Below are 26,707 nucleotides of genomic sequence, written 5' to 3' on the forward strand. Positions count from 1 at the left end.
CTCAAAGATCCAGAGGCCTCCCCCAGGCCACTGGGAGGGCAAAAACAGCCTCTCCAGCCTCTGGAAGCCCACCAGAAGCCAGAAATAGGCCCATTTTGCCACTTCCAGTTTTTCTGGGAGGGCGAAAACAGCCTCCCCTGGCCTCTGGACTTTCTGGAAGCCAGAAACAAGTCGTTTCCAGGCTTCCAGAAGGCCCGTTTTTCCCCCTCTCGTAGCCTCTGCACGGACCATGCGCTTACCTCCATCAAAAATGGACCGCATGGAGACTCCTAACATCCGGTTTCCCTGAACCAGTCCAAACCAGTAGAATCCCACCCTCGGTTGAATCCAGTTAAAGCTCCCCGTAAGATATGTACACACACACTTAAGAATATGAGGTTTATGTTCATTTTCCCCCCAGAGATTGTGTTACAAAACTTTAATTCCCTGCTTACCTCTAAGTAATTTTCACAGAATACAATGGAACTTATTCTTGAGTAAACATGCATAAGATTGTGAGGCTTAAACCAGTTTCGTTCTGCATTTTTGTTGGGGAGATTTGTCATATGATCATTCAGGAGAACTAAGTTCTGAACTATGCTGCCTTCTTCCTGAGAATGATGGTCTTTGTACAACTGACTTCAAGTAGGAAGCCTCAACAGTTGACTAATATAAGTACATGCCACAAAGTTTTACACGCCATCGAAATCCAGATCAAATGAACCTATGAATATTTGGGGAAAAGACAGATTGTCTTGCTTGGAAGTCTTAAGTAGATCAAAGCTGCAAAAAATCCATACGTCCACTAGATGGTATCACTGAGATGCGCAAATATAAACTTGGATCATCTGGATTTTGCAGCTCCGTTCCAGTAGGGCCCACAGAAGAAAGCCTTCACACACACACAAAATTCACCCTCTCTCCTCCTGCTTGGCTAAGCATGAAAAGGTTGATCAAGTCAGCCAAGAGAACCAAGCCACCTCAGAATGTTCCAGGCTCAACTGAGTGGCCTTTTGTCAAACATGCGGCTTCTTCAAGCCCTGCTTTGCCCCGATGCAAGTCAGTTAGACAAGGAATCAAGGGCTTGTGCTCTGTAAGCAGGGAGAATTTACCCAGATCAAGGGCCTCTGCTCAGCAAACCGCATCTGCATCCACTAGTTTGCTTGTTTGTTTTTTTGCTCCCTTGCAAAGGCAGGGCCAGGCTGTTAAATTTTCCAAACGTTCTTCTCCCCCCCTTCCACCCCACACCCCGCAAACCACAGGAAGGGGAAAAAAATCCCTTTCCGATATATTGCATACAACTGTCCCCCACCCACCCACCCTCTATCTGCAGCTGAGCCTAACTGCAGGACCCTAACTACGGGAAAAGGCAGAAACGGATCCAAAGTGAATCCCGACGCGGGCTACTATTCTGCCCCCTCCTTTTTTTTCTTTGCAAACCAAGCCTAGCCTGGAACAATAGAGTGGCTGTGCGCCATCGGCCTTTTTCCCGTCCCACCAACAGAAGCCTGAGGCGGGGCGGGTACAAGAGGGACAGCGTGGAATTCCGCTGGGCTCCAACCAGCCGTGCAGACGCTCTGCCGTGTCCCCGTTCCGAACCCTCCCGTGGGTGGCTGGAGGCCGGGCGGGGGTCACGTGTCTGTCTAGTCCAGGGGCTCCGTCTGGTGGCGTTAATACCATGTGTCCGGAGGCCCCAGGGGGTCTCCAACTTTGGCCACTTTAAGCCTGGAGGACTTCAACTCCCAGAATTCCCCAGCCAGTTCTGGACGTTGAAGTCCTCCAAGCTTAAAGTGGCCAAAGTTGGAGACCCCTGTCCTAGGCCACCCCTCGCAAGCTCGGTTGAGCTAAAAAGCAGCCAAAATCAGGACTGATCGGGGTGGAATTCGCTTCCCTGTTCTTTTTTTTCCCCGCCCGCCTTGTCAAAGCAACGTCGGAGCAAAATGAGGCTCCCGTTGCTTTTTGGAGCTTGAAAACAAAGCGACCTAAACCAGCTCCAGGCGTTTTAGCGGGTCTGGGAGGGATGGCGGCCAGCTCTGGGGCTCGACCTCACCGCTCTTGTTAGGGAGGGGAGGCGGAAGACAGAAATCCCATCCAGACTGAATTTCGGTTTTTGTAAAGGGCGTCTTTCTTTCTTTCTTTCTCCCCCCGGGCAATCGGTCTCTTCCAAAATGGAGGACAAGAGCCAGCGTGTTTGGGGAAACTACTGCGGGAGGAAGGAATGCGCAATTTGGATAAAGGGGAGGCTTTTTTTGATCCGGCGCCAGCTTCCTCCAAAAGGTCGCAATGGGCATGCAAATGAACGGCAAGGCTGCTGCATCGCCCATTTGGCAACGCCTCAAAATCGGAGACATGCGCATTTTAGTTTGGCTCGCACAACCAAGAGCTCTGGAAAACACCGAGTTGTGCAAGAGTACAACCATCAATCACAGTTCTACCCTCTTCTATGAAATACAATTTTAGCCTTTCTGAAAATGTGCCCTCAGGGACTCTAGTAGCTGTTTCCGCCAACTTTTTTTTTTCTGTGTGTGCATCTGCGCTTTGGGGCCGATTTCTCCCTTTTGGTTGAGTGCCTGAATGAGAAGGTGCGAAGACCCCTCCCGGGGGTGGGTGGGGGGGCTGGCTCCTGAGAGCCAAAGAGGGGAGTGCAGATGTAGGGGGTGAATCTGCACCCTAACGTCCTTGCATCGCGCGCGCACGGAGAGGAGGGCAGCCCGTGCAATCGGTAAGATTAGCTTTGACCCATCTGGTTACAAACACGTAATCTCTTTCCCCCCCCTCTTTTTATTGGGTGTGGGAAGGGGAAGACTTTGGCTTGGAATGCTTTTTGGACTTGGTTACAAACAGATACGAGCCGACCTCGTGCGTTGTGAAGGATGTCCAATCTAGAAGTCGAACTATGGAACCCTCCTATGATGGAGTTAGCCAAAGCCTTCCTGAAAAGCAGAACTGCAACAAAAGCAAATAAACTGTGAACCCCCCTCCCCTTCCGCTAGGCATGTAGCAATTCTTGGCGAGGGAGGAAGGGAAGATAGGAGGGAGCTTCTTTGAACTTAAATACAACTTAGTATTTAGAGGATTCCTGTCTTTCCTCTCCTCCTATCCTGCCTTTATTGATTTAATAAATAACTCAAGGGGGTGAACATACCTAATCATTATCCCAACAACAAGCCTGTGAAGTTAGTTGGCCTGACCCAACTAGCCCAAAGTCACCCAGCAGGCTTTCATGCCTAAAATTGGACTAGAACTCAAATCTGGTTTTTAGCCTGGTACACTAGACCAAATTGCCTCCAACATTGCAGTGCACCAAGGCATCCATGAACCTATAGCCAGCCTTGATGATTTAGATAACAAGATAATGAAAGGCAATCACTGCTTATTTGATAGGAGAGATGTAGCTTCAAGTTTCAGGCTGCAATGGGAGAATTGTGGCTCGGAGCCAAAGAGGAAGCTGTGTTGCTGTTGAAACTTTGACAGAGTCAGCATAATAATGACAAAGCCAATCTTCTAATTCAAAGCAACAGGATGTGTCACTTTGGCATAGAGAAAAAGTTCACCAAGGCCTAATATAAACATCTCTCTTGTGAGCCAGGGGAGGGGACAGGGCAGAAAGGTAGCCAGTCAGGACTCTTGCTAATTGCTATTTCCATGCAATTTAGTCACCAACTTAAAATAGAAACAATTTTCCCTTTAAAACAAAAGGCAGAAGAAACCTTAAATGAAAAGAATTTCTGGGTTATGGTGGAAGACAGATTTTGGAAATCCGTGGGGCAAGCTAGTGTTTATAGAACTATGCAGCTAAACATGTTTCACTCAAGGGTGGCTTTGTTTTACTTTTTGCTTTAGGGAGAATCACTAAGAAGGCCACACCTCCTGAACCACCACCTCCTGCGGAAGGGGGATTAGCCCTTCCCTCTTTACTGCAGAGTTGGGTTTTTCAGGAACTCCCTAGCTCCGGAATTTGCCACTTTTTAAAATGTTTTCCTAGTGTATGTGTACATCTTGTATGTCAAAAATGCTAAAGCACTTTAGCTTGTAGAAAGAGATAAAATGTTAAAAATAATTTTTTAAAAAAACTTCCAAAATGGGAAGAAAACAGTTCAGAGCAAATAACAGAATTTCATAGAAAAGTAGAGCAGAGAATAGAATAGGTCACATTGATGCTGTCATCTGTATGTAATGTTTAAAAAGCTTCAGCAATCATTTAAAAGGTTCATTCACTGTGACTAGCTCCTTAATGGGATCAAAGGAAATGGAAAGTCACATGGTTACAGAAAACCTTCATACAACAAACGCTGTCTAGTTATGGTTAATTTTAATTTGTGACAGTGACACAATGCATTGCAATCTTCTTTCTCACATATGCCAGTCTCTTTGACAATTTTGTCAACAGAAGCATGATTGAGGGATAAACCAGATTATTTTGAAAAATAGTTTTAAATAGGGAAACCTGCAAGGATCTTTGTAGAGCATTTGCTACAATGCACTTAATTATATATTTCCCTCAAAACTATTTGTGTTATATCCATAAAGTAATAAACAGTAAGAATTGAAAGGGATTTTGAAAATCATCTAATCCATTATCTACCATCACAATACAAGCAAAAGTTTAAAGTCTGATGCATGTTTTCTGAGAAATAACATCAATGGGGGCTTATTCCTAAAAGGCAAATTCAGGATGGCATTGTTACATTGCTTGTATTGCCTCTTGGGCTACTTTCTTATTCTGTAAATTCCAATAAAATAGAATCAGTATGAACTGATACCATCTTAAAGAACTTTATTTTAAAAACAAAAAATGTGTATTGTACATGTATTCATTCCAAACTGCAGCCTGTATTATGGTACTGAAAAGCAAATCTCGAAATAGTGTAGATACGTAGCTGTTGAAATCTAGACGCATAGCACCTTAAAATACGTAGCTTTATTTACACTCCCATCCTGAATAGAAACTGTAGTACTCACACCAAATACAAGCCCAAAGGCCAAGAGGGCTGTTTTAAAATCCCTCCTCCCATCTGTTTTTCAATGGGCCAAATGTGTAAATGCTACTGGCTGCTGGTAACCTGTAGTACAATGGACTGGGGCCACCTCTTCATTCATACTACAAAAGCATTGAAACATCAACAATGTGCTGTTTGTTTGCATTTCCAGCCAGAGAGGCCTGTGTGTTGATTTTTTCTCCCTGTTGATCTGATCAACTAGCAGGCATTTTACCACACCCAGATCTCATGAAAATGCAAATGTCACTTCTGCAAATGTAATAAAAAGAATAATTGCATCCAACCACTGCCAGGAGGAATATAGTTCAGTCTAATCACTCTGCAATTAGTAACTATTTTAGGGGGGGAGGAGGCAACAATTGACATTCTATACTGCATGTAAGGAAATCTATCTTTTTAAGATGAAAAGATGTGTATGTACATGCTGTTTTAATCTGGACCCTCTCTAATCTCCCTCCCCAAATAAGATTTGGTTATTATCAATTGCAAAAATAACTGGATGATTTCTTACACAATCTAATCTTAAATATCACTAATCTTAAATATGTTCACTAAAATATAGATTTAGAACTGGACATAGATTTAGTGTCAAAAATCCATAGTCTTCAGGTACAGATTTAGTGTCAAAAACCCATAGTCTTCAGGTACATGTTTTTTGTATGAAAAAGACCTTAACAAATTGCAATCCAATTTAGTGCCTGTTTCTTCAGAAGTAATCCCTAACTTGTGTCATGGAGCTTACTCCAGAGAAGCATACATGACTGCAGACTTAAACAGCAAATGAAGATAAATCCTGCTCCATACTTTCTGAATAAACCCAGGGAGGATGTTATCTCCCTGTGCATCTCTTTTTTTAAAAGCCTCTATATAACAAATCCTTACAGCTGTAGAATTAAAAGGGGAAATGACAGGAAGAGAGAGAGAGAGAGAGAGAGAACAAGAAAATGCTTAGTCAGCAGCTGTCCTGTAATATTAAAAGGTGAAATGTAAGTAGGCACAGTGCCAATGTCTAGATAAGCTCAATAGTATCATTCTCTCTTGTGTGTGTACAAATGGCACAGAATAAGTTAGAGACCTGTGGCAGAATTAAGGTCAGCACATTTTGTCCTTTCTGTTGTTTATGCACTGGACAAAAAAAAACCCCTTACTCAGGAACTATTAATATCAATTGAATTTATTACAATTTACTAAGCTCCAAGGCACATTACAGTGTTCTGTTAACTACAGAAATGTATAAAGGACAAACAGAGCATGTTTTCCATTTACAGCAATTTTGCTCTAGTGTTAAAAAGCTTCCGTGCATCAATAAAGCCAAAACAAAAACAATTAACAAAACAAAAATATGATTTAAATTTCTCCAATCAATAGAAAAAATGAAACTTTACAAAGCTGCAACAAAAAAGTCTCTCCTATGTTTATCCTACCATGTTGCAAAAGAATAAAAAGAAACAAAAACAGGAAAGAAAAGAAAAAGTGAAATACTAACATTCTGGGGTTGTAAAACATAAGTTGTCACCATCTTTGTAGCATTTTTTAGGCATGACACTGGCCCTGGCAAACGAAAAGGGATATTTTCTTTTTCTTTTAGAGAAGTGCATACATTTACAAAAATACACACCAGCAGCAGGTAATTGCTAAAGGTTATTTAACCATGTACCTAGCCAACACACTGTCAAGGAAATGAGAAACAGGTATTATATGGTGACCAAACAATATTATATTCTGTTTTAACAAAACAAAACAAAAAAGAACAGCTCTATCCTTCAAATGAAGAAGGGTACATACCTTTGTTTCAAAATATAGAAACATACGACGAAAATAAGATCTATACATAAGACTAAACTTTTGTAGTATTGTCCCATGTATTTTGAATATTCACAATTCTACATCTTTAGATGGCTAAACAGCATTGGATTTGCTGTTATGATTTCAAGGGTCTCTCTCCTTTTTCACTTTCACATCTCCAGCTAAAATGGTCGCAATTTCCCCCTGCATAAATGCCCAAGGTACGTTGGAACCTACTAAAGGGCATTTCTCTCCACTGGGGCAATAGACTTCACCAGTTGCCCCCTGAGCCTTGATACTCTCCCGAGAACAAGGGAAGCAGAACTTGTGACTGGGCACCGAAGGGCATTGCACAAAATGTGTGTCTTCCAAGCGTTCGTGGCAAATGGTGCAGCACAGGGGTCCACTAGTGGCCATGGGCGAGTCTGGAATGTTTTGGGGGTGCACTTGGTCCATGCCAGGGTGAGTGTTGGGAGGTGGAGGGGCTACTTGCAAGTTCAGATCCCCATTGCGGGAAGCCAGGCGACGTTGGCCTGGTACAGAGGCAGGGGACACTGGGCTGCTGCTGTTTCTCCGGGTTGAGGTGGTCGAGTGCACAGAACTGCCATCCTTGGGTGAATGGGCATTGCCCAGGGTATCAGCCACTGACATGAGTGCAGCCATGGGCGACTGTCCATTCTGTGGGGCTGATTCAGGTGGAGTGGTCCGGTTGGAATGAGGTCCCAAGGGTGGTGGAGGTGGTGGCACTCCACCAAAGCCACCTGCAGTCATGGTAAGCTTGAGTGCCTCACTCTGGCTAGCCATCCACTGCTGTCGCTGCTGCTCATCACTCAACTTGAGGCTACCCTCCGATGCAGAGTCCGATGGCTCTGGAGAGGCCTTCCTCTTGCGCAGGCCACCACTGCTGCCTGCACTGCTACTTCCCCCACCAGGGCCACGGCTAGAGGCTGGCCCACCTGATCCCGCACTAGAGGAGGAGGTAGGGACCCGGGGTAATGTGATAAGAGTAGTGGGCAGCATCGGGCAGGAAGCATCAAGGTAGGGCTGGGGTAGCATATCAGCACCCACCATCTCTTTGAAGAAGCGCACTGACTCTGGCAGGAGGTCACCCAGGAGACGCCAATCCCCTGAACCATGCTTCTTCTCATATTCGAGGTACTTGAAGCCTGAGGAGAGGCCACGGCCAAAGTCTTTCATGCAGTCTTGGTACATTTGCTTGGCCACACCTGAGGCACTGGAAAACACTGTACCGGAGCCACTAGGATATTCGATGAACAGCTTTAGCTCATAGTCCAGTCCAGGCTTAGAGACAGCATCAAAGGCAAAGACGCGGCCCAGCAGTGCATGGTCCTTCTTGAATCGCACTTCATAGGGTGTGCAACCAGCCAAGGTCAGCAGTGTTTCACGTACCAGCTTTGGCTTGCTGGCCCACTCCTCGGCACGATTGCGGAGGCTCTCGCTCAGCTCTGCCAGTGCCTCAGCATTGCGCTGCTTCTCCTTTAGCTCCCGTTCTTGATCTCCGCTGCTTGACACAGAGCCTGGCCTCTTCCCACACGGGTCCCCTGAGGAAGAAGTCGAGGAGGACGAGGACGAAGAGGAAGAGGAGGATGAAGCCGGGGGACCTCGTGGAGGGGGCAGTGCCACCCCAGAAACGGCCGGCCCGTTGAGCAGCGTCTGGGGCAAGAGGTTGGGTGGCACGTTCATCTGGGCCCCGCTGCTGCCAGAAGGGAGACCACTCACCAGCCCACCGTGAGCTCCTCGCCTGGAGGATGAGGAGGAAGAAGAGTTGGGGCTCTGGCGATTCAGCTCGGGCGGCCCGTCATCCGGCGCCTTGGGGAAACCATTGGGTCCGCCAAGGCCGTTGGGGAGGCGGCCCGCATGGCTTCCACTCAGGCTGCCTGGAGGTGGCGGCGGCGGGTACTCGAAGCGGCCTCGTTGCTCGCTAAGGCCGTAGCGCTCTAGGCCCGAGGGTGCTTTCGAGGAGGAGGCGTCCACATGGTTAAGCCCCTGAACGGCAGCCGCCGCCGCCGCTGCTGCCGCCGCCGCCGCTTCCTTGGCAGACAGCGCGACGGCTTTGACGCCCACCGGAGGCGGCGGTCCTGGCGAGCGGCCGTCCTGGAAGCAGCCGTGAGCCCGCTTGAGCTGCCGAGCGGTCTCGATGACAAACTCGATGCGGTCGGCGCCCTCGTAGTTGACGCAGCCCCGGCAGACGGGCTCGCTGAAATCCCAAATCATGGCCCAGGGCATGCGAGGCAGGTCGCACAGGTAGCAGGACTGCCGCCGCGAGGACGACACCTGCGCCGCCGACATGGCTGCCCGGCGAAGGGGCTCTTCTCTGGCCTCGGTCGCTGCCGCCTCCTGCCACCCTGAGGGGGAATCTTCCAGGCTTCCTTCTTCCTTGCTTGCCTTTTACCTGCCCAAGCGGGAAGCTCTTCCAAGGGTCCTCGGGTGGGTCCCCCGGCCGCTTCTTCAGCCACTTCCCGGCACTTCTTCCGACGGCGCCTGTAAGCAGCGGCTGTTCTTCCCCCTCCCTTCGCCTCTCCTTCTCCTCCTCCTCCTCCTCCTCTCGCGGTGTAGGATGCGGGGGGGAGAGGTGGTGTGGGGAAAGGCAGGGAGGAGGAGGAGGAGGAGGAAGGCGGGGGGCTGAGAGGAGCCTGCTACCTGCTGCTTGACCCCAAGCGGACCACTTTCCCAACGGCGTGGAGAGGTGGGTAGAAGGTGAGAGGGTGAGGGGACACCCCACACAACAGCGCGCGGGCGCTCAGACCGCTCCGGGAAGTGGGTGCGCCTCAGGTTGGCGGCGGTGGCGGCATCATGACAAGCAGCAGGGCTGCCGGGTCGACTTACATCCTCGAGAGCCCCTCGGCATGCGGCGTGGGGGAAGCCCGAGAGTCACTCTGGACGGCTGCTGCCGAGTCTTCCAAGCGCCGCTCTGCCCCTCCTCGCACGGCGCTCCATCCGCTTCTCGCGACTCGGTTCAGATGCCACCTGGGTGGAGCGCTCACGTCACGGCGGGGAGCTTGCCCGCGCGCTCCCTCCCTCCCTCCCCGTTTTCCTCCCCTGCTTTTGCTTGTTCCCCTTTCTCGCACTGACTGAGTGACCGACTCACCAGCTTCTTCTCCCCCCCACTCCTTCCTCTGGGTGAAAGGAGGGGAGCCCACTGTTCCATGGCTACTGCGCAGGCTCGGCACTCTGCCCATTTCCTCCTTCCCTTCCCCCCATGTGTACAACAGCTGAAGCAAGGAGAGCTGCCTCTTGGAAACCAAGGAGATATTCTCTCTCTCTCTCTCTCTCTCTCTCACACACACACACACACACACACACACTTCCCCCTCTCTCACACATATACACACAAACACAAACCCCCCTCCGACATGCAGACTGGAGGCTATGTTTGGAAAATTAAACGCTGGGTTTCTCCCTCCCCTTCTCCTTCATGGCAGTTTTCCCCAAAGCAAACAGGCAGCCAGAAAAGCACATGCGGAAGATGATTGCGCGTTCCTGGACGAGTTTTCTGCTTACAAACGCATCGGGTTTGTGTGTGTAAAGGGGCGGGAGAGAGATGATTTGGTATAAAAATTTTTCCCCCTTTCCGTTTTAGAGAACCGCAGCAGCGATCTTTTTAATCGCTAGCAATGACTGAGCTGTTAAATGTGGGTGGTTTTTTTTATATAAATATCGCTTTGGTGGCCCAAATTACGGTATATTAATGACTGGGTGGGATTTGCGAGACTATTTATTTGCAATACTTATAAACCTTTTAGGTCACAACCTCTTCACATGTTGCAAAGCTTGCATTCCCTTATGGTAAAAGGTTCGGGTCCTGCGTAGGTGTCTACTGAGCATAGCGGGAGTTAAATGAATTTCATTCAGGATCTAAGGTTGCAAAAAACTTGTCCCTGAGGGAATCTATCGGTAATCACCTCCCCCAACCTTCAGCTGCAAGTCAGTTTTGCTTTGAAGTAACTGCTCTGCGTTTTCTGTCCCCAAGAGAAATGCAGTTATGCCCCAGCACAGCTCGGAGAGGGTCCTTTCCAGCCGCCTGGAAGTTTAGCTCCCCTGGATAAAGGGAAGAGGGGCCGACTGCTTGGAATCCGGCTTCACAGTCCTCCCGTCCTTCCCTCCCCCCGCTTGCATAGCCCGATTCGCTGCCTGGCTGGCAGTGCGCTCGGGTTGCAAAGCCTGCGAGGCGTCCCTGGGCAGGCCGATCCAGGTTGCGTCACCGGTTTGCTCCAACCCTTGCCGAGTAATGAACTGTCCGGGGTGAGTCAACATTCCCCAGAGTGAAGAAACGGTGCTGCCCGCGGAGAAATTGTAGCATATTATGGATGGGTTGGGCTGCACAACCCGTGCCTTGCAATAATATTTGCTCAGCGCTTTACTTTCCTTCGATGCCAGGGGAGAGGAAAAACGAATCCAGAAAAGAGCACTGGTTTCATTGGCAGTGCAAAGGCAGGGTTGCACCTTGCTACCCTGTGAAAATCCAAAATCAACACCTCAGCCAGCACCAGCCTTGAGCAATACATTTCACGGGTATTGTCAGATGGCATCTTCCAGAATAGGAACGTTTAGACCTTCCTGATGTATCAAGGAGTCTCGGTTTAATGCAGTAATGCAAAACCAAAAGTCGCCCTGGCCAAATGAGTATCCAAAGGCTGGCATAAACACAGCTGGAAGACAAGAGGCTAAGGATTATAGGAACTGCAGTTTGCAGGAGGTTGAATTAAACTTTTAGTTTTAAAATTTTCACAGGAAAACCCCTCTTAATTCCATGGTACGTGCCCAAGATTGCAGTCTTAACCTGATTTGCTCCAGGCATCAGACATGAAGATTGTGCAAGCCATACCAACACCCCATATTCAAACAGGGTTTATTAAATTAACTGAATTTCTGGCTTCCAAAGGCTCAGAAGCAGCCTGCATTGGTCACATAGCTAGGCTGAACATGATGTGAATCCAACCAGTGAGAATTCTGCAGTCAAGTCAGAGTTTGGTTGCTACAGTAAAGGTTGTTTATGACCTAGTACGGGTAGTCTTTGAGTTACAACCCCAATTGAGCCCAAAATTTATGTTGCTAAGTGAAACATTTGAGTTTGCCCCCATTTTATAACTTGTTTTGCCACAGTTAAGTGAATCATTGCATTTGTTAAGTTAATAACATGGTTAAGTGAATCCGGAGTCCCCCATTGACTTTGCTTGTCAGAAGGTCACAAAAAGGATCATATGACCCCAGGACACTGCAACTGTCACAAATATGACTCAGTTGCCAAGTGTCTGAATTTTGATCACATGACCACAGGAATGCTGCAATGGTCATAGGTGTGAAAAAACGAGCATGTCACTTTTTTCAGTGCCATTGTAACTTAAAGCAGTCGCTAAATGAACTGTTATAAGACGAGGACTACCTGTATTTCCTGTCAACCAGTTGTGGCTAAATCCCCAAATCCCGGTTTAAAAAGCATGCTTTCGAACATTAGGTGAACGTATCCTAAGACTTAAATAAGAGGGAGGAGTTGAAATAGGAGATCGCCTAACTAGTCCAGTAGATAAATGGGATAAGCTGATAAATTGATAAGCTGACCAGTTCTGAAAAGCTGGACTTCCTAGGACCATTGCATTGAGGAAGAAGGTCAGAAAGAATCTTGCCTTGATCCTCAGAGTGTGACCTTGGCTAACCGTCCTGAGAAGGCCTCAGAGCCTTTCAAGGGAATGCTGAATAGCTTAAAGTGGAAGCGCAAAAGGAGGCTGCCAGTATCCTGGTAGAACACTTTGGAAGGACTACTTCCATAGCAACAGGCACTCTTGTTCTCAAACTGGATTGGGTTCTCCCCCCCCCCCCCCCAGTCAAACTTCAGATGCTTGGCAACTGACTCATATTTAAAATGTTTGCAATGTCCCAGGGACATGATGTGATCACCTTTTATAACCTTCTGACAAAGTCAGTGTCGAAGCCAGATTCACTTAACCATTAACATAACTGCAACGATTCATTTAACAACTGTGGCAAGAAAGGTCATAAAATGGAGCAAAATTCACTTAACAACAGTTTCACTTAGCAACAGGTTTTTTTTGGCTGAATTGTCATAAGTCAAGGACTAATAATTCAGTCAGTTACACAAACTGCCCAGTCTTTTAAGTTAATTAGTGCCTTTCTTTACACATTTCATAATTCACCTGTATGAAATTATTCTATTTGCTCTTTTGATTCAGCAGCTAGAAAGAGCTAGTTCCAGACGCTAGATCTGACTTCCCTGTTATTTGTACTTGAAGATATCTGATGCTCTTGCTAAAAGACCTTTGAATTTGGGGACAATACCACCATGCTTTGAAGGCTTTCCTGTCAGCAGGAGGAGGTTTCTCTCACAGTCTTGGGTCAAGGGCTTGCTGAGAAAGCTCCCCAGAAGGATCATTGATACCTATGGGGATTAAAGGATAGGTCAATCCAGGAAATATGTGCCTTGAAAGATAACTTCTGCCCTTACCCTTCAATGATTAATCAATCAATATCACAATCAAAATAAATGAACAGGAAGTAAATTGAAATTAAATGTCAATCAGCCCTCCCAAACAAAACAAACTTTCTTCCCTCAATAAGCATGAGCGGCAAAGACGAGAATGCCCATCTGCTAAAGCAGAGGTCTCCAACCTTGGCAACTTTAAGACTTGTGGACTTCAACTCCCAGAATTCTGGGAGTTGAAGTCCACTAGTCTTAAAGTTGCCAAGGTTGGAGACCTCTGTGCTAAAGGACAAAGATGCCTGGCCACATTTCTTCAAGCACCTTCCCTCAAGTGAGGGGACAGAGTCAGCTTTGTCAGCAGCAAACTGATTCATCAAAAACAATGGGAGATTTGATAGGAGAACCCAGAGATCCTATTTTAAAAGATGTTAGAAAGAACTGAACGATTTATCTATTCAACTCTGTCAATTTGCTTACAACAAATAAAAATATGGGGGGCCAGCAAAGAAGCAGGAGGTGAGAGAAAGAAAGAGGCCTCTTGGCCAGCTGGCTACAGTGAGAAGGAGCAAAAAAGAAGAAGAAGGGGCAAAGCAGCAACTCCTCAGTACAGTCTTTCTGGACAGTTTCCCAGTCTATCTCCAAATGTTTCAGATTTAAAAAAAAACATCATTGGGGTCTTGGGAGTTTTTGTTCTAAACATCCCAGTCCCACTTTAGGCATGAAAACCAACTGGGTGACTTTGGGCCGTTAGTTCTCTTTCCGCCCAACTTCACCTCACAGGGTTGTAATTGTGGGGGAAATAGGAGGACAAAATAACAGGTATGTTTGCCAGCTTGAGTGATTTATAAAAATAAATAATATGCCAGGGTGAGGGGAAGCTACTTTTGTGGCCATCCAAAGCAGCATTTCCACCAGATTGTTAGTGTGGTAGAAGGAGAGGGTGGGGCAATAATTAGATCTAGAGGTCTCTTCTCAAACATCTATGTTGATGATTTAAGAGGAGGAAGAGCCTGAGCTAAGAGTTTTTAAAAAAAGATATCATTGGCCTCAGTCTAAACCAACTGCCATCTTCCCAATGCAACCAGAAAATGTCAGAAATAGGAAGTGCCATGTGTCATTAAGGAGTCATTGAAAAAACTCAGTACAGTATTAAACTATGCCAAGAAAATTACATGTGTGGAGGAAGGGCTTGGCTAGCAGTTTTGTATAGGTTACTAGCCAACAGACTTTCAGCATTATCATGAATTTCAGAATAAAAAAAAGTTTGCCAAACTCAAGCAGCCTATTGTTGCTGAAAAACACCCATCTATAGAGCTGTGTTTCAAATCCCCACTGGATCTGAATAGCTATAGAGATCACACTGAGTCTCACCTTGGCTATCTGCCTTAGGCAATTCTCACCCGAGCCCATTTTTGGCTTGGAATATCCACTGCTCTAGGCATATTTCTGTAGGTGCCAAAATAAGTAATGCTTTATGCAGTAGCTTAAATCCACAGCCATGTAAATCGCAACACATTAGTTTGTATTGAACAGCCTCCTTCAGATTATCATCCCCATCATTTCCTGACTTGCTGGCTAAATGTATGATGAAGGTGGTTATTTAAGGCATTTAAAGGAGGCCTGTTGGAGGAAACCTGATCTTTCAAATGACATAAGGAACTGTGATTTTTGCTGAAACCAAACCACCCTGCACCCCTATCTGGCTTGGAAAACAAGTCAGTGGCTCCACCTTTATTAGAGGAGTGGTCCCTGATTCAGCCTGTGCTTCTGTGAAATGCTGGAGGGAAGGAAGTGGGGAGTGGGTCAGAGATTGCCTTTATGAAGGTAGATCATAGGCAAGCAATTCCCTTACAACTGTTGGGCCGTGGCTGTAAATGTAGCCTCTGCCAACCGCAGCTGGTTTGCTTTGGGGGAAAAGAAAGAGGAAAGCTGGGAAACTGTGTTCTCGCATTCCACAAATGCTTGCAAATGAGTTCCTGATTTGTGTCAAGTAAAACTTTGTCTGTAGGTTGCCAGAAGATGCCTGTCAAGACACCAATGTTATTCAGAGTGCAGTACTAGGCTCTTTTGTATTTTACTTTTGCTGCAGCTGAGAAACTTTTTTCTGTACAGCCCCTGTTTTGTTCCACTTTGAAAATAAAGCCAGGAACTGTATCCTGTTGAGATGTAAAATCTCATTAAAAAAAAAAAAAAAAAGATGTCTGCGATCCACCTTCCCCCTTTTCTCCAGTTTTAAATGACTCCAGTGCTTTTTTCACTCTATTCTCTCAGGTGACATTTTCTCAGTAAAGATTTCCAAAACTCAGCTCTTTCCTCTCCTGGTTTCTGCCGCCTGCTTTTCCCATCTAATCTACATCCCTTATTGCAGTTTCTTAAAGTAAGTGAACAGAAAAGACAAGTGAACAGAAAAGACAATTGGTTTACCTCTGAATGCTATACTTGCTGCTGCCAGATTCTCCTTGCCTCTCAAGTGAGAAAGCCTAATAAATCTCTCCCATTGTCATCAACAGTAACACTCTCCCCACATTTTACCCCCATTCCCCCTGTTAGAAGTTAAAAGGCCTCTGATCTGCCCCCCCCCCCCAACCCCTTTTGTAGACCTGACTGGCAGGAATTCCTCAAGATAAAGACAGAGGCTAGAGATGGAATCTGCCTATCAGAAGGTCTGCTTTCACACATCCCAAACTGCATAGGAGGGACACCTGGAAACCAACATATACACAAACCACACCCCTGCACCCCATTTTCTTTGTAGACTACCTTCAAAAACAGGGCCTTTTGTTCTTGAGAATAAAATCTCTTTTGCACAGTGTGTCTGAATTTCATCTTTCTTTTATTTGTTGTTTCTCTTAACTCAGCTTGTGGAAACCCCAAATTGTAACAGTTGGCACCCCGAGATAGGACACAAGGCTAACCAAAGCCAGTGGACTCAGTCTGGTAAGTAAACACCTAGCCAGCTCAGCCCATTTTTGTCTGAAGGTGTTGCTTGGCAAAGGTAGTAAAAGGGATCTTTTGAACCAGACAGCTGTTTGACAGGAGTAGCTTGGCAAGTATCTCCAAATTCTGTATTTCTGCCCAGGGAGTCTCTGTGTGTTTTGTGTATGTGTGTGCACATGCATGTCTGGGCAAGTTACCAGCCTAGTTTCTAAATGAAGTCCTTGAAATAGAGAGGAAGGGCCCTTACTCTTTATGGAAAGGAAAAAGGAAAAAAAGAAAGGAACTCTGATCTTCCTCCACTACTGTGTATTTTGCAAGTATATCATTCAGCAAGTATGCTTATTGGATTTTTGTCTTTTAAAGTAAGGAAGTTAATATGGAAAACAGGATTTCTTATGCAGTTGATTGCAGAATTGCTAAGTCTTCTTTACAAGTATGTTTGAACTGGAACCAAACTAAGATTTAAGATAAAAGTGAGCAACGTTGTGTGTAAAAACTAAGAGGTCTGATTTTTTTTGTCTTTTGTATATATAATATTAAGATCTGTATGTGTCTTAGAGGTCAAAGAATTTATGTGAAAAGATTATGCTAATAATAACTGATTTACACAAGAAATCATAAAAAGGCAATGTATCTCCCTTCTCTGACATAAGACTAAGCAAAAAAAAGCCTTGGAGGCTGTGTTTGTGTGTGTAGAAAAACCTTTTAACTATTCTGACTTATTAACCCTCTCCTCCCCTGTGACAATACTGCAGGGAAATGGATGGCGCTTCTATGCAGCTATTGAACATCTTTAATCACCAGAGATAAGGTTTCTTTAAGCTTTCTTGGGGAAATGCTGAAATAAGCCATAAAAAGAATCTTCACCTGGTTTGCCTGGCCAGCAAAGCAGGGCGAAAAGAAAGATGAGTTTTCACCAGTCTTGAGAAAGGAATGTTTTAAACTCACTTAGAATAAAAGTTTTATTTTTTTTATTTTCTGTATGTATTGTAAGCGGGGTTCGTTTGTCTGTCCTTTTTTCTAAAACGTGAGCTGTATCTGTCCACAGAAGACTCATGAACTCAAGTTTGCTTGTGTGTATACACACTAGGGAAATAATGTTCTTTTTCCCAACGATGACTTTAAGCCTTGGACTTTCCAAATTCTGCCTGCAAACTACTCACCCCCACCCTATTCCACCTCTCCCACCTTTCTTCCCGAATCTCCATTCCTCACCTCCTGCCTGATTGCTCTACAGATTCCTATTGAGCTCAATGATAATAGAATCTGAATGATTCCCTCTCTGCAGCTAAAGGAACAACTTTGTTGCAATTAAACTAGCATTTGAATTTTTTAAGAAAGGAAAGTAGCTAGTTGCAAAAAGAGTAGAAAACTCAATGTTTGCAATAAAAAGACTAAGCTTTTTTAGTACAAAGGACTGTCTTTCAAAATGTTTCCTTCTTCCTGCATGCTCTAGGAGGGGAGAGATTTGGGCATTTTCAGTTGCCCTATAAGCCATCTTCCCTGAAAGGTTGGTCCTAATCAATTTGATCTCAAAGGATCACTTTTGTGGGAGTAGAGGACTGAGGCAGCATTCCTTTCCATGTGCATTTCTCTGTGCTCATTTTCACTTGCAGATTATCCCCAGAATTGAGGCGAGGACTGAAAGGGATTAGGGAAGTGGGGAAAAGGCTACAGATATGTGCCTCCCTCCTCTCCTTTACATCCTCCTTGTAAGGTTGAGTTCTGGAATGTGGGGCTGATTGAGGTCATTTCCTCCTATTATTCTAGATGTTTCCAGGCAATCTAGTTTGGTCTGGTAGTTAAGGCACTAGGCTTAAAAAGTAAAGAAGATTGTGAGTTCAAGTCCTGCCTTAACTATATGAAAGCCAGCTGGATGAGTCATTCCCTGGATCAGTCATTCTCTCTCAATGCTAGGAAGGAGGCACTTCCGAAAATGTTGCCAAGAAGATGGATTCAGCAGCATAAGTTTTTCCCCCCAGGAAAATGTTGTGTAAATTTTCCTTTTAGTCTTCAAAAAAACAAGGATTTTGCCAAACTCGAAAGGGTCAGGGAAAGGGGGGCTTTTGACTCCTCAGCTATCCTATTGCTACCTTTTATTTTCCTAGCTACCCTATTCCTACTTGATATGATTTACATTCCAGCTCAAGGTTGCCCTATGAAATGCATAACTTTGACCTGTGTGTTTTACCCAGATGTGTCATGGGAACAAAAGTTTATTGGATTTCATCTTTGTCTCTTAAGGTGGCATCTGATAAGGGTGGAAGAGAAAGAGGGGAAAATTTTTTTGAACATTTGATGAAGCCTCCATGAACAGTTATAGTCTATCTGAAACAAGAAAAAAGATTTTCAACTTTTGGCCCTGGAAGCAATCCATTTACCAAAGGGGTACATATCCTCTCAGTTCTGCAAGAAATGCTAGGAAATCAATAAGGAAATGGAAAATTATAAAAAAATACTTTGCATCTGAAGGATTGTAATGATCAATCCAGATTTGCTACAGGGTTTTAAAAATCTGTTTTGCAATTATGTTAACTCCTTCTGATTTATTGGCTCCAAAAAGCAGCCTAGCAGCCTCATCACAGGTAACGGGTACCTCCCGTCCCCTCCATGGCAGGCAGAAAGGTGACCAACTGAGACTTTTCCATTCTCTGCATTGCAAGTTCAGGCCCTTTCCACAGGTTACTTCACCAACAGGAAAAAATAGAACTGTGGACTCATCAATGTCCTTCAAGGTTTTTTATTTAGCTGATCTTTGTCCTGTCCAACCATTGAAGGAGGGGAAGCCACTCTTCATCACCTAGTCTATGCAGCAAAAAAAAAAAAAAAAAAGGTTTGAAAACAAGAGCCTGCTTTCCTGCTGGTGGGCACAATTGAGAGAGAACTGCAGGAACCTGGCAAATGATTCCTGTTGTGGAACAAGCCTAGCACTAATGAGCATAGATGTACAATGTATGGTATAATAGGACCCTGGTTTCCCCACAATAACAGCTGATGGTTGTCGTTTTGGTTCAGTAGACTTCAATACGATGAGGAGGACTGCAGCCACTTCACAAGGAGCATTGATGCTTTTACTCGAAAAAAAACAAGGCTTGCTTTTCTCCCTCCTACTGACAAGGTGTACCTGCATTTCAGCTGCCAGATTCCCATCCTGGAACAACTGGTTTGGGACTGATGCTACACTATTCAGCAGATTAATGCAATGGAGGATGGTGACTAAATGGATGTTGGCCTCTATGCTTGTACTTATTGCTGTTTCCATCTGTTATATATGTCATGTACCAGTTACAACGTGTACACACACACACACACACACACAAAGGGAGTCCTATCGGCTAAAGAATAGGGAGGAAAAGGCAACAGAAAATTCTCAACTGTTTCCAAAGTTAGGATTAGAATTTGACATGAGGGAAAACCTTTAAGCAGAGAATAGAGCCAATATAGAGCCTCTAATTTAGCAAATTAGAGTTTGGGGCAATTTTTAATTAGTTTCTTCATTCCTTTTGAGTTTCATTCTATGCTTGTTGTCAACTTTGAGAATTGGGTACTACAAAAGCACCTGTCATGTTTTACTTTAAACAAAGCCAAACAATTCAACCCCACATTTGGGTTTGACTGGCAAATCCAACTCAGATGTCATTGAACATGTTTGCTAGTAACAAAGTCCTCTGGCTTGGATGGTGTTGATTTTCCAGTCAGTGTGTTGATGTGATGCAACCATTTACTAATCTCTAATGCACAAAGCAGCCATAAATTGTGTTTGAAATTAACTTTCCCTTAGTTTATCTTAGAAGTCCACATACTTGGATATGCATCTTAATTGATGTTGCTCTATTCTCTGCACACAGGCTTGCATGTAAGGAAAAGGGCTGCTAGCCCTGTACAGTGCCTGGCCTTGGTGTGCTATCTTTCCCTCTATTTCTCTGCTGTGTTCTCCCTCCTCCCTTCCCTCTGCCCCTAAAGACCTTGTTGAGCTCTCTCTCCTCTTGGGAACATAAACAATCAACATGACTAAATCAACACAATCAGTAATTTTTCTTCCCCAAGGCTATTCCCACCATGGGATGCTCTGTAACCCTCGTGGCTCTGTAACCCTCCTGATGGTGCAGAATCCGCTAAACATTATTAGCTTGGTTACCAGCAGCTAGCCAGCTGCCCTCTTTTCTCAGCTCCTCCCATCCTCAATTCTGCCTGTACACAGATTGTTTATCAAAAGGGGGTGCCAAAAGAAAGGGGGGATCTCAGCTGTTGACCTGTGCTTCTGATTAATAAAATATTGATTTAAAAACCCCTTTCCTGACTCATCTCTTCTTTTTTGAAGTGTAAATTGAAAAGATTCTGAAAAGAGCTATTTTTAAAAGCAGGTGGAGGCAGGGAAGGAAAAAAATATTTTTAGGAGATCAATCAAAGGATAGCAATTTAATCTATTTTTTTCAGGCTACTGGAGATTCTTTCTGTGCATAGGCACACATATTTCTACTACAATTGATGGTTTATTCATCTTACCAGGTTTAGAAAGAAAGCCAATGGACTTGGGGGAAGGGGGATTTCTTTTTCTGACTCCCAACAGGAAGCAGGGGTGAGAGGCAGATAGGAAAAGGTGCTCTTGCCTCCTAACGCCAACATATTACGTGCCTTATGCTGTAGCAATAGTTAAAACCATTAGCCTTGAATGTGATTCATTGAGACATGAAATGGGCCTCACACATCAGAAAAAGGGTTGAGGTCCTTTTTCAGTCCAGGAAATTCACCGCATTCTGCTGACTAGTGAACTGCTACAATTTGATCAAGCTTGATCCAACCACAGTTGGATCTGGCAAGCTTAGAGATTGTAATTCAACGCTCTGCATCCTTTTTCCTTGCTTGAGCCATCCTTGGGAAAGCAGGCAGTTCAGAGGAAAACTGGTGAGGGAATAAAATTTGACGGAATTAAAATTTATTGAATTATGGACAACATGAACACATCTCTGGCATTTTACCATTTCTGCCTTGCACCATATTAACATTGATAATTTGGTGGCATCTGAAGTCTTCAGTGCATCACTTGCATACATCAGAGCTCTTTCTTACTAAAAGCTTTTAAATATAATTTGACCCAAATAACACCACAATAGGAGTATTGGTCTGGGCTCTCTTTGTGTCCTTGATGCTAGCAACACATATGGTCCTCATTTGGGGAGGAGGCAGGAGGGAAAGGATCGTCAGCATGCTGAGCAACAAATAGCCAATGGCACAGATTTCTGACCTTCTCCCAAACCATTCTCCTTGGAATATGATCAAAGCTGGCTGTATGGATGAACCTCCCACAAACTTAGCAAAAATGAAACCGTTTGCATACTTTTAACTCTGTGACAGATGAAGCAAGAAAAACGGGTTGTTTTTTTAGAACTGGAAAGATTAAGTTTGAGATTGTTTAAAATGCGGGATGGGAAAACGTAAGCCCAGCACCACTGTAATCAAAAGGGAATGTCAGTTTTCTGATGTAAGGAGAAAATAGTGAAGGGCTGAGCTATGCTATAAACATGAAAAAACCTTTGTTTTTCAAAAGTTTCCCTCCCCCCCACTCCTCAAAGCTTAGATCATACTGAATCTGTAGCACTAAAACCCTGTACGTGCTTTGCCCTGTCCAACCGGGAACATATAGGTGCCACTGTAAAGATGGCAAACACAGTATGGGGGCAGATTCTGCCTATAGTATACTATCTTGGAAGGAGGAGGTGGTAGATGGTAGTAGGCTACTAACAAAGCATATGATAATTTAAGCATAATGCAGATAAGATTTTTAAAAAAGGCAGTACCAGAGAAAGCTTGAAACTCCACAAATCCTTTATCAGTTGGACTCCTGCAACACTTCCATTTAATTTCCTTCCCATCTCTGAAATATTCTGAAATGTAATGATGCTTGGTGGAGTGTCTGTGTTTTATTTCAGGATTTGGTGTGGTTGAAAAAAAAAAAGTGAAGGAACGTTAATTAATCTAAATCTGGAATCCGAGGCACAGCTTAGTAGTACAGAGTTCCCAATAAACCTACTTGTATAGAAACTGATCTAAAAGGTGGTACTGGAAAATGAAAATGACTGCCCCCTTTTAATTTTGCCAAGTTTCTGCCGGATTTGAGCTGTTGTTTGGAAGAGAGAGATATAGATGAAAGCTGCTTGTAGTATTTGTGTGCAGGAATGCATTCTTTAGCAGAGAGTAATGACAACAGCTCTTTGAAGGGTGGACTGGAAAGAGACTGTTGACATTAATGGGACTGGGACACAACCACTTCTGAATGAATGCCAGGCATTGCTTTCCTGAACTGCTTCCAAACCCCAATTTGCATTCTCCTGGTGCTAAGCGCTTCTGAATCACACTGCAAGAAAATGGACCCCTTTTTTCTTCTACCTCCCCTCATGTTCGCATCTCAGAAAAGATTAGAACATAAACAGGAGAGGGAGGGGAGGAGGCAGAGAATTATGCCAATTGGTTTCTATTGCCAGCAGAAGCCCTTGTCCTTTCAGTAATGCCAAACGGGATAAAGTTCCCAGGAAAACACTTCATTGAGAAGAAAACCTTCCAGAGCCTCTCGCCCCTCCCCCACTGCGGCATCGATCACCAGCCTGTTCAGGAGATTCTCACAATGTCAGCAAAATGCAGGAGAATGAGCAGGCAGGGTGTGCGTGTGAATGTAAATCAAGTCCTGATCAGACTTTGCTACAAATACAATAATCCACAAGCAAACCTTGCTCCAATTTATTCAGTTCCTAGACAGTTTTCTTCCAGGTTGCTGGTCTTCCCTGTCCTGCTTTAAAAAACAGTCAATCGGCTGTCTGCCTGGTTTCTTCCATAAGCTCATTCCTAACACTTCCTCCCCGTTTTTTCTCCTTATCTACAACCCAGTCAGTGTTATTTGGCCAAAAGCGAACTTTCATGGCTGAGGGTGGACATGAACCTGGATCTGTTTTTAGCTCTGCACTTAAACCACACGAGCTCTCCCTGCATGTTGATCTTAGTTAGACAGCAGAATTCTACATTTCACCATAGTAGCCAAAGTGCCCTGTCTTTGTCTTGTACCAAACTCCTTTCTGCTATGCTGTATACTATAGATCCTATGCAGAGGAACATTCATACATGACATCTACTTGATAAATCTTTTTTTTTTTCATTTTTTAAAAGGCAAGGTTCTGTTTTCATTAATGAAAACCTAGGGTTCTATATGTGTATATCATACTATCCAGGGATTTCCATTTTAGAGTACCATAAAACATGGAAGAATATCTCTTGCTCATATATTTTTGCTCCATCACTTATATAGCTCTACTTTTAAGAAATGTCTTAAAGAGAGACAAGAGAAATAAATGCCAGAGATACTTTAAATTAGAAAAGCACTTATTCTTAAAAATAAGGAAAGGGTTTTGTCCTCGGCCATTCCTTCATGGAGGTTTAATTCCCAGCTTAATTCAGCATCTCACCACATTATTGTGGCATCCAAATTATAAAGCAAGCTTTCTAGAATTTTGCTTAATGCTCATTCATTTACCTTTTAGAAAGTCATGCTATACTTTGTTATGTGAGAAATATTTTTTATAAATTATCACTTGCCTACAGTTGTTAGGTGTTTTAGTAGCTACCAGTTATGATTTTCTACTTTACTGCATCACCTTTTTAAATATTCTATAGACTTTAGTCTGAGTAGATGTGGCCTTAACTTATCTGGGCTAAGCTAAGATGGACAGAGTTAGGACTTGAAAGGCAGATCTTCAGAAAATACAGGGAAGTCAAAAACATCCCAGAAAAATGCCATAACCACCCACTTCCACATTAAAAAGTAACCATTGAATGACTACAATTTAGTTCAGACTGGAATAGAACTATTTCATGTTTAGTTAATTACAACCAAGTTAGACCCAACTCTTGCCAGCTGTATAGGATAATTTAACCTAGTGGCAGTCTACAGCTTTTCTAAGAACATGCCAGTGGATCTCCTGATACCATCTATCTACTTTATTCATTGTTTTTCTGCTTCCCTCAGTTTGCCAAACATTCATTCTTTCTAATTCCATTGTTATCTCACATTACATGCCCAAATATGTGAGTTTTGGCTTGCAAATCATCACCTCAGGAAAATAGTGTTTATCTGGTCCAACAATTAGTCAGTTCTTCTTGCAGTTCATAGTATTCTTAATAAATTTCCAATCTGTAATTCAAATGTCATTAACTGTCACTAGAAAACCCAGTTTTAACTACCGTATTCTGATCTTTCTCATAGAAATACCATGTTTCATACGTTTATGTTTTTAGCCTCTTAATTACTTCATTTTTCTCCAACATATTGATCATCTTCTGCTTCTAAGTCCCTCAAAATCAAAACCATCTACTATATTCACACTGTTAACTGTGGGTTTATTATACATGCTGATTGACATTACCTCTTTCCATTTTTAATAATAGACTCTTCTAACATTGTTTTTACTTATGGCTAATAGAGTCATCTATAACAGTGTTTCAACCACCAATTTTGATTCCAGTTGTCATTTCAGAATTTTTCTTTTTTATTGCTGAAGAAGTTAAACTGATACAGGAACTTTATGTATTCTTCATGGACTATTCTTCATGGACTACCCTTGGACTAATTTCTGACAGTACTTGTTCATTATAAAGATTCCTCAGAATAATAATCAGGTACTGTAATATATCCATCAACTTTAATAAAATCTATATTCTGACATAACATAGATAGCCCTATCCACAATTCAGTAAATCAAATCTATCCGTTCCCACAATCGTGTTGTACGAGTTTGGATGAATATGTAGGGACAGCTACACAATTTCAGTGATACAGCTTCTTTTAAAGGGTTGCACACACAGGTATCCACATCTAACAATACAACATCAGTATCACTATCTCTCACACCACATTTTCATCACTTGTGTTTCAGTGGCAGAATTAAATCTTAACATAGTAACATGTTATGTTATTTCCCTCTCCTTATTCTCTTTATATGACTGTCCATCGTTGTAGAAAAGTGCTATTTGAGGGCTTTCATGGGCTCCTATGCATTTTTCTGCCTTTGAATCTGAAGTACTGCACAACTACAGTATTGTGGCCTTTTAAATGCTACATTTAGCACTACCTATAATTTGTCAATAAATTCTTTAACATTTGCCACTATTGCATCTGTAGTACAGGGCATATATTTATACAATTGTTGATGACCCCAGATGACCTCTAATTCTAATATCCTGCCATTTTTAGACAAGCAGAAACTTAATGTCCTTTTTGAGGATCATTTGCTTTAGTATTATCCTGTTCACTCAATCTAATATTTTACAGAACTCAGGCAGACAGTCACGCAAAGGGGCTGTGCAGGGGTACAGGGAATGCAGCTGAAAAAAAAGTAATATACCAATGGAATCTGTGATGGTGGTGAATTGTTAAAGACTGCTTCAAGGGTTTAGCTCAACATTACACGAAACTATACAAAACCATTATATTGCAACCACAAAGAATAGTTTACATACCATGCATCCTGAGAAGAGCAAGAACACATGAAAATACCTGCTTTCACCCTCTCTCACCTGTACAAGTTTCTAATTCAACCCCTTTTCAAAATGGGCCCAACGCCCCATTTTCAATCCAACAAACACACCATCAGTGAGAACATGCAAAGGATATTGCTGAACGCCAATAGCCAATTTGCCATATATCCCTTTGCATCTAATGTACTAATTTGCCATGTATCCCTTTACATCTGATGTATTTCGTGTGCTCCATACCGATTTCTCTATCATAAATATATATACTCTGCATAGAGGAGCAACTGATTGGAATGGTTGCTAAATGACCCTTCCCCGGCATTATCTCCCCTCCCCGCCCCCCGCAAATCTCTACCAGCAGCGCAGGATTGAGGCGGGGCCTGCATTTGTGCACGCGGAGAATTTTCAGGGTACAGCAATGAATAGCGAAGTTTTTTTTGTGGGGGGGTCGCTGGCTTCTCCGTTCGCTTCCGCTCGGGACTTGGCAGCTTGCCCGTGGCGGAAGCAAAGGACTCTGGGAAACCGAGGGCTCCCCCGCCCAAAGCTCCGGCATTAAGTAGGCCTGACAGCTCCGCGCCTTCCCCACTTGGCCGCCGTCCAAAGGGCTCTTTCATTTGAAAGGCTGGAAGGCTGCCATGTGCAATGCAGATTTGCTGTGCCTGCTCTCATAAGGAACTGATAAATGCCACTGCTGTTACCATGGCGACGGAGGCTATCAGAATGGCCTTGTGATCTGCAGCCTCGCCGCTGTGTTGGATTTTTTTTCCTCCTCTCTCTCTCTCTCTCTCACACACACACACATTCCCTCCTCCTCCCCTTCTTCCTCTGGTGGTAAAATAAAAATCTGTTTTTATAAAGTTAACCCTTGAATGGCAGGAATGAAGCGAATGGGAAAGGGACAGAGGAATTTCTTACGCAATTCAATTCTCCCCTGCCAACATTGGCTCAGTTTTTTCTTTTTTCTTTGTCCTTGTTTGGTGCAAAGGAGGAAGGAGGAGGGGAGTTCCCCTTCTCGCCTCATTCGGACCAG

General features: G+C 44.0%; 1 protein-coding gene and 2 long non-coding RNA genes across 5 annotated transcripts; 1 reads left to right on the top strand and 2 right to left on the bottom strand.

Annotated features, from left to right (window-relative positions):
* Window positions 1-6,135: 6,135 nt before the first annotated feature.
* On the bottom strand, window positions 6,136-9,902 carry IRF2BPL (interferon regulatory factor 2 binding protein like). Its single transcript, XM_026664373.2, has one exon. The coding sequence runs from the start codon at window positions 9,072-9,074 to the stop codon at window positions 6,909-6,911; it is 2,166 nt and encodes a 721-aa protein (XP_026520158.1). The 5' UTR covers window positions 9,075-9,902; the 3' UTR covers window positions 6,136-6,908.
* Window positions 9,903-10,128: 226 nt separating this feature from the next.
* LOC148133434 (uncharacterized) lies at window positions 10,129-20,450 on the top strand. Of its 3 annotated transcripts, none has more exons than XR_015746797.1 (3): window positions 10,129-10,303; window positions 16,080-16,158; window positions 18,403-20,450. It is a non-coding gene; the product is annotated as an uncharacterized LOC148133434 (long non-coding RNA). The 3 variants fall into 3 exon arrangements; XR_015746796.1 differs by lacking the exon at window positions 10,129-10,303 and adding an exon at window positions 10,316-11,027; XR_015746798.1 differs by lacking the exon at window positions 10,129-10,303 and adding an exon at window positions 13,978-15,598.
* A 64-nt stretch (window positions 20,451-20,514) lies between these two features.
* Window positions 20,515-26,148, bottom strand: LOC148133435 (uncharacterized). The gene is made up of 3 exons (XR_015746799.1): window positions 26,033-26,148; window positions 21,957-22,072; window positions 20,515-21,060 (listed from the first exon to the last, which is right to left on the bottom strand). It is a non-coding gene; the product is annotated as an uncharacterized LOC148133435 (long non-coding RNA).
* Between the last annotated feature and the right edge of the window lie 559 nt (window positions 26,149-26,707).

The sequence above is a fragment of the Notechis scutatus genome, chromosome 1, assembly GCF_049901735.1.
Source record: "Notechis scutatus isolate UNSWTSFEM ecotype Mainland chromosome 1, rNotScu1.2, whole genome shotgun sequence".
In the NCBI taxonomy this organism is placed as follows: Eukaryota; Metazoa; Chordata; class Lepidosauria; order Squamata; family Elapidae; genus Notechis; species Notechis scutatus.

Coding starts and splice junctions, on each gene's coding strand:
- IRF2BPL (XM_026664373.2), bottom strand. CDS start 9,074: ATGTCGGCGGCGCAGGTGTCGTCCTCGCGGCGGCAGTCCTGCTACCTG.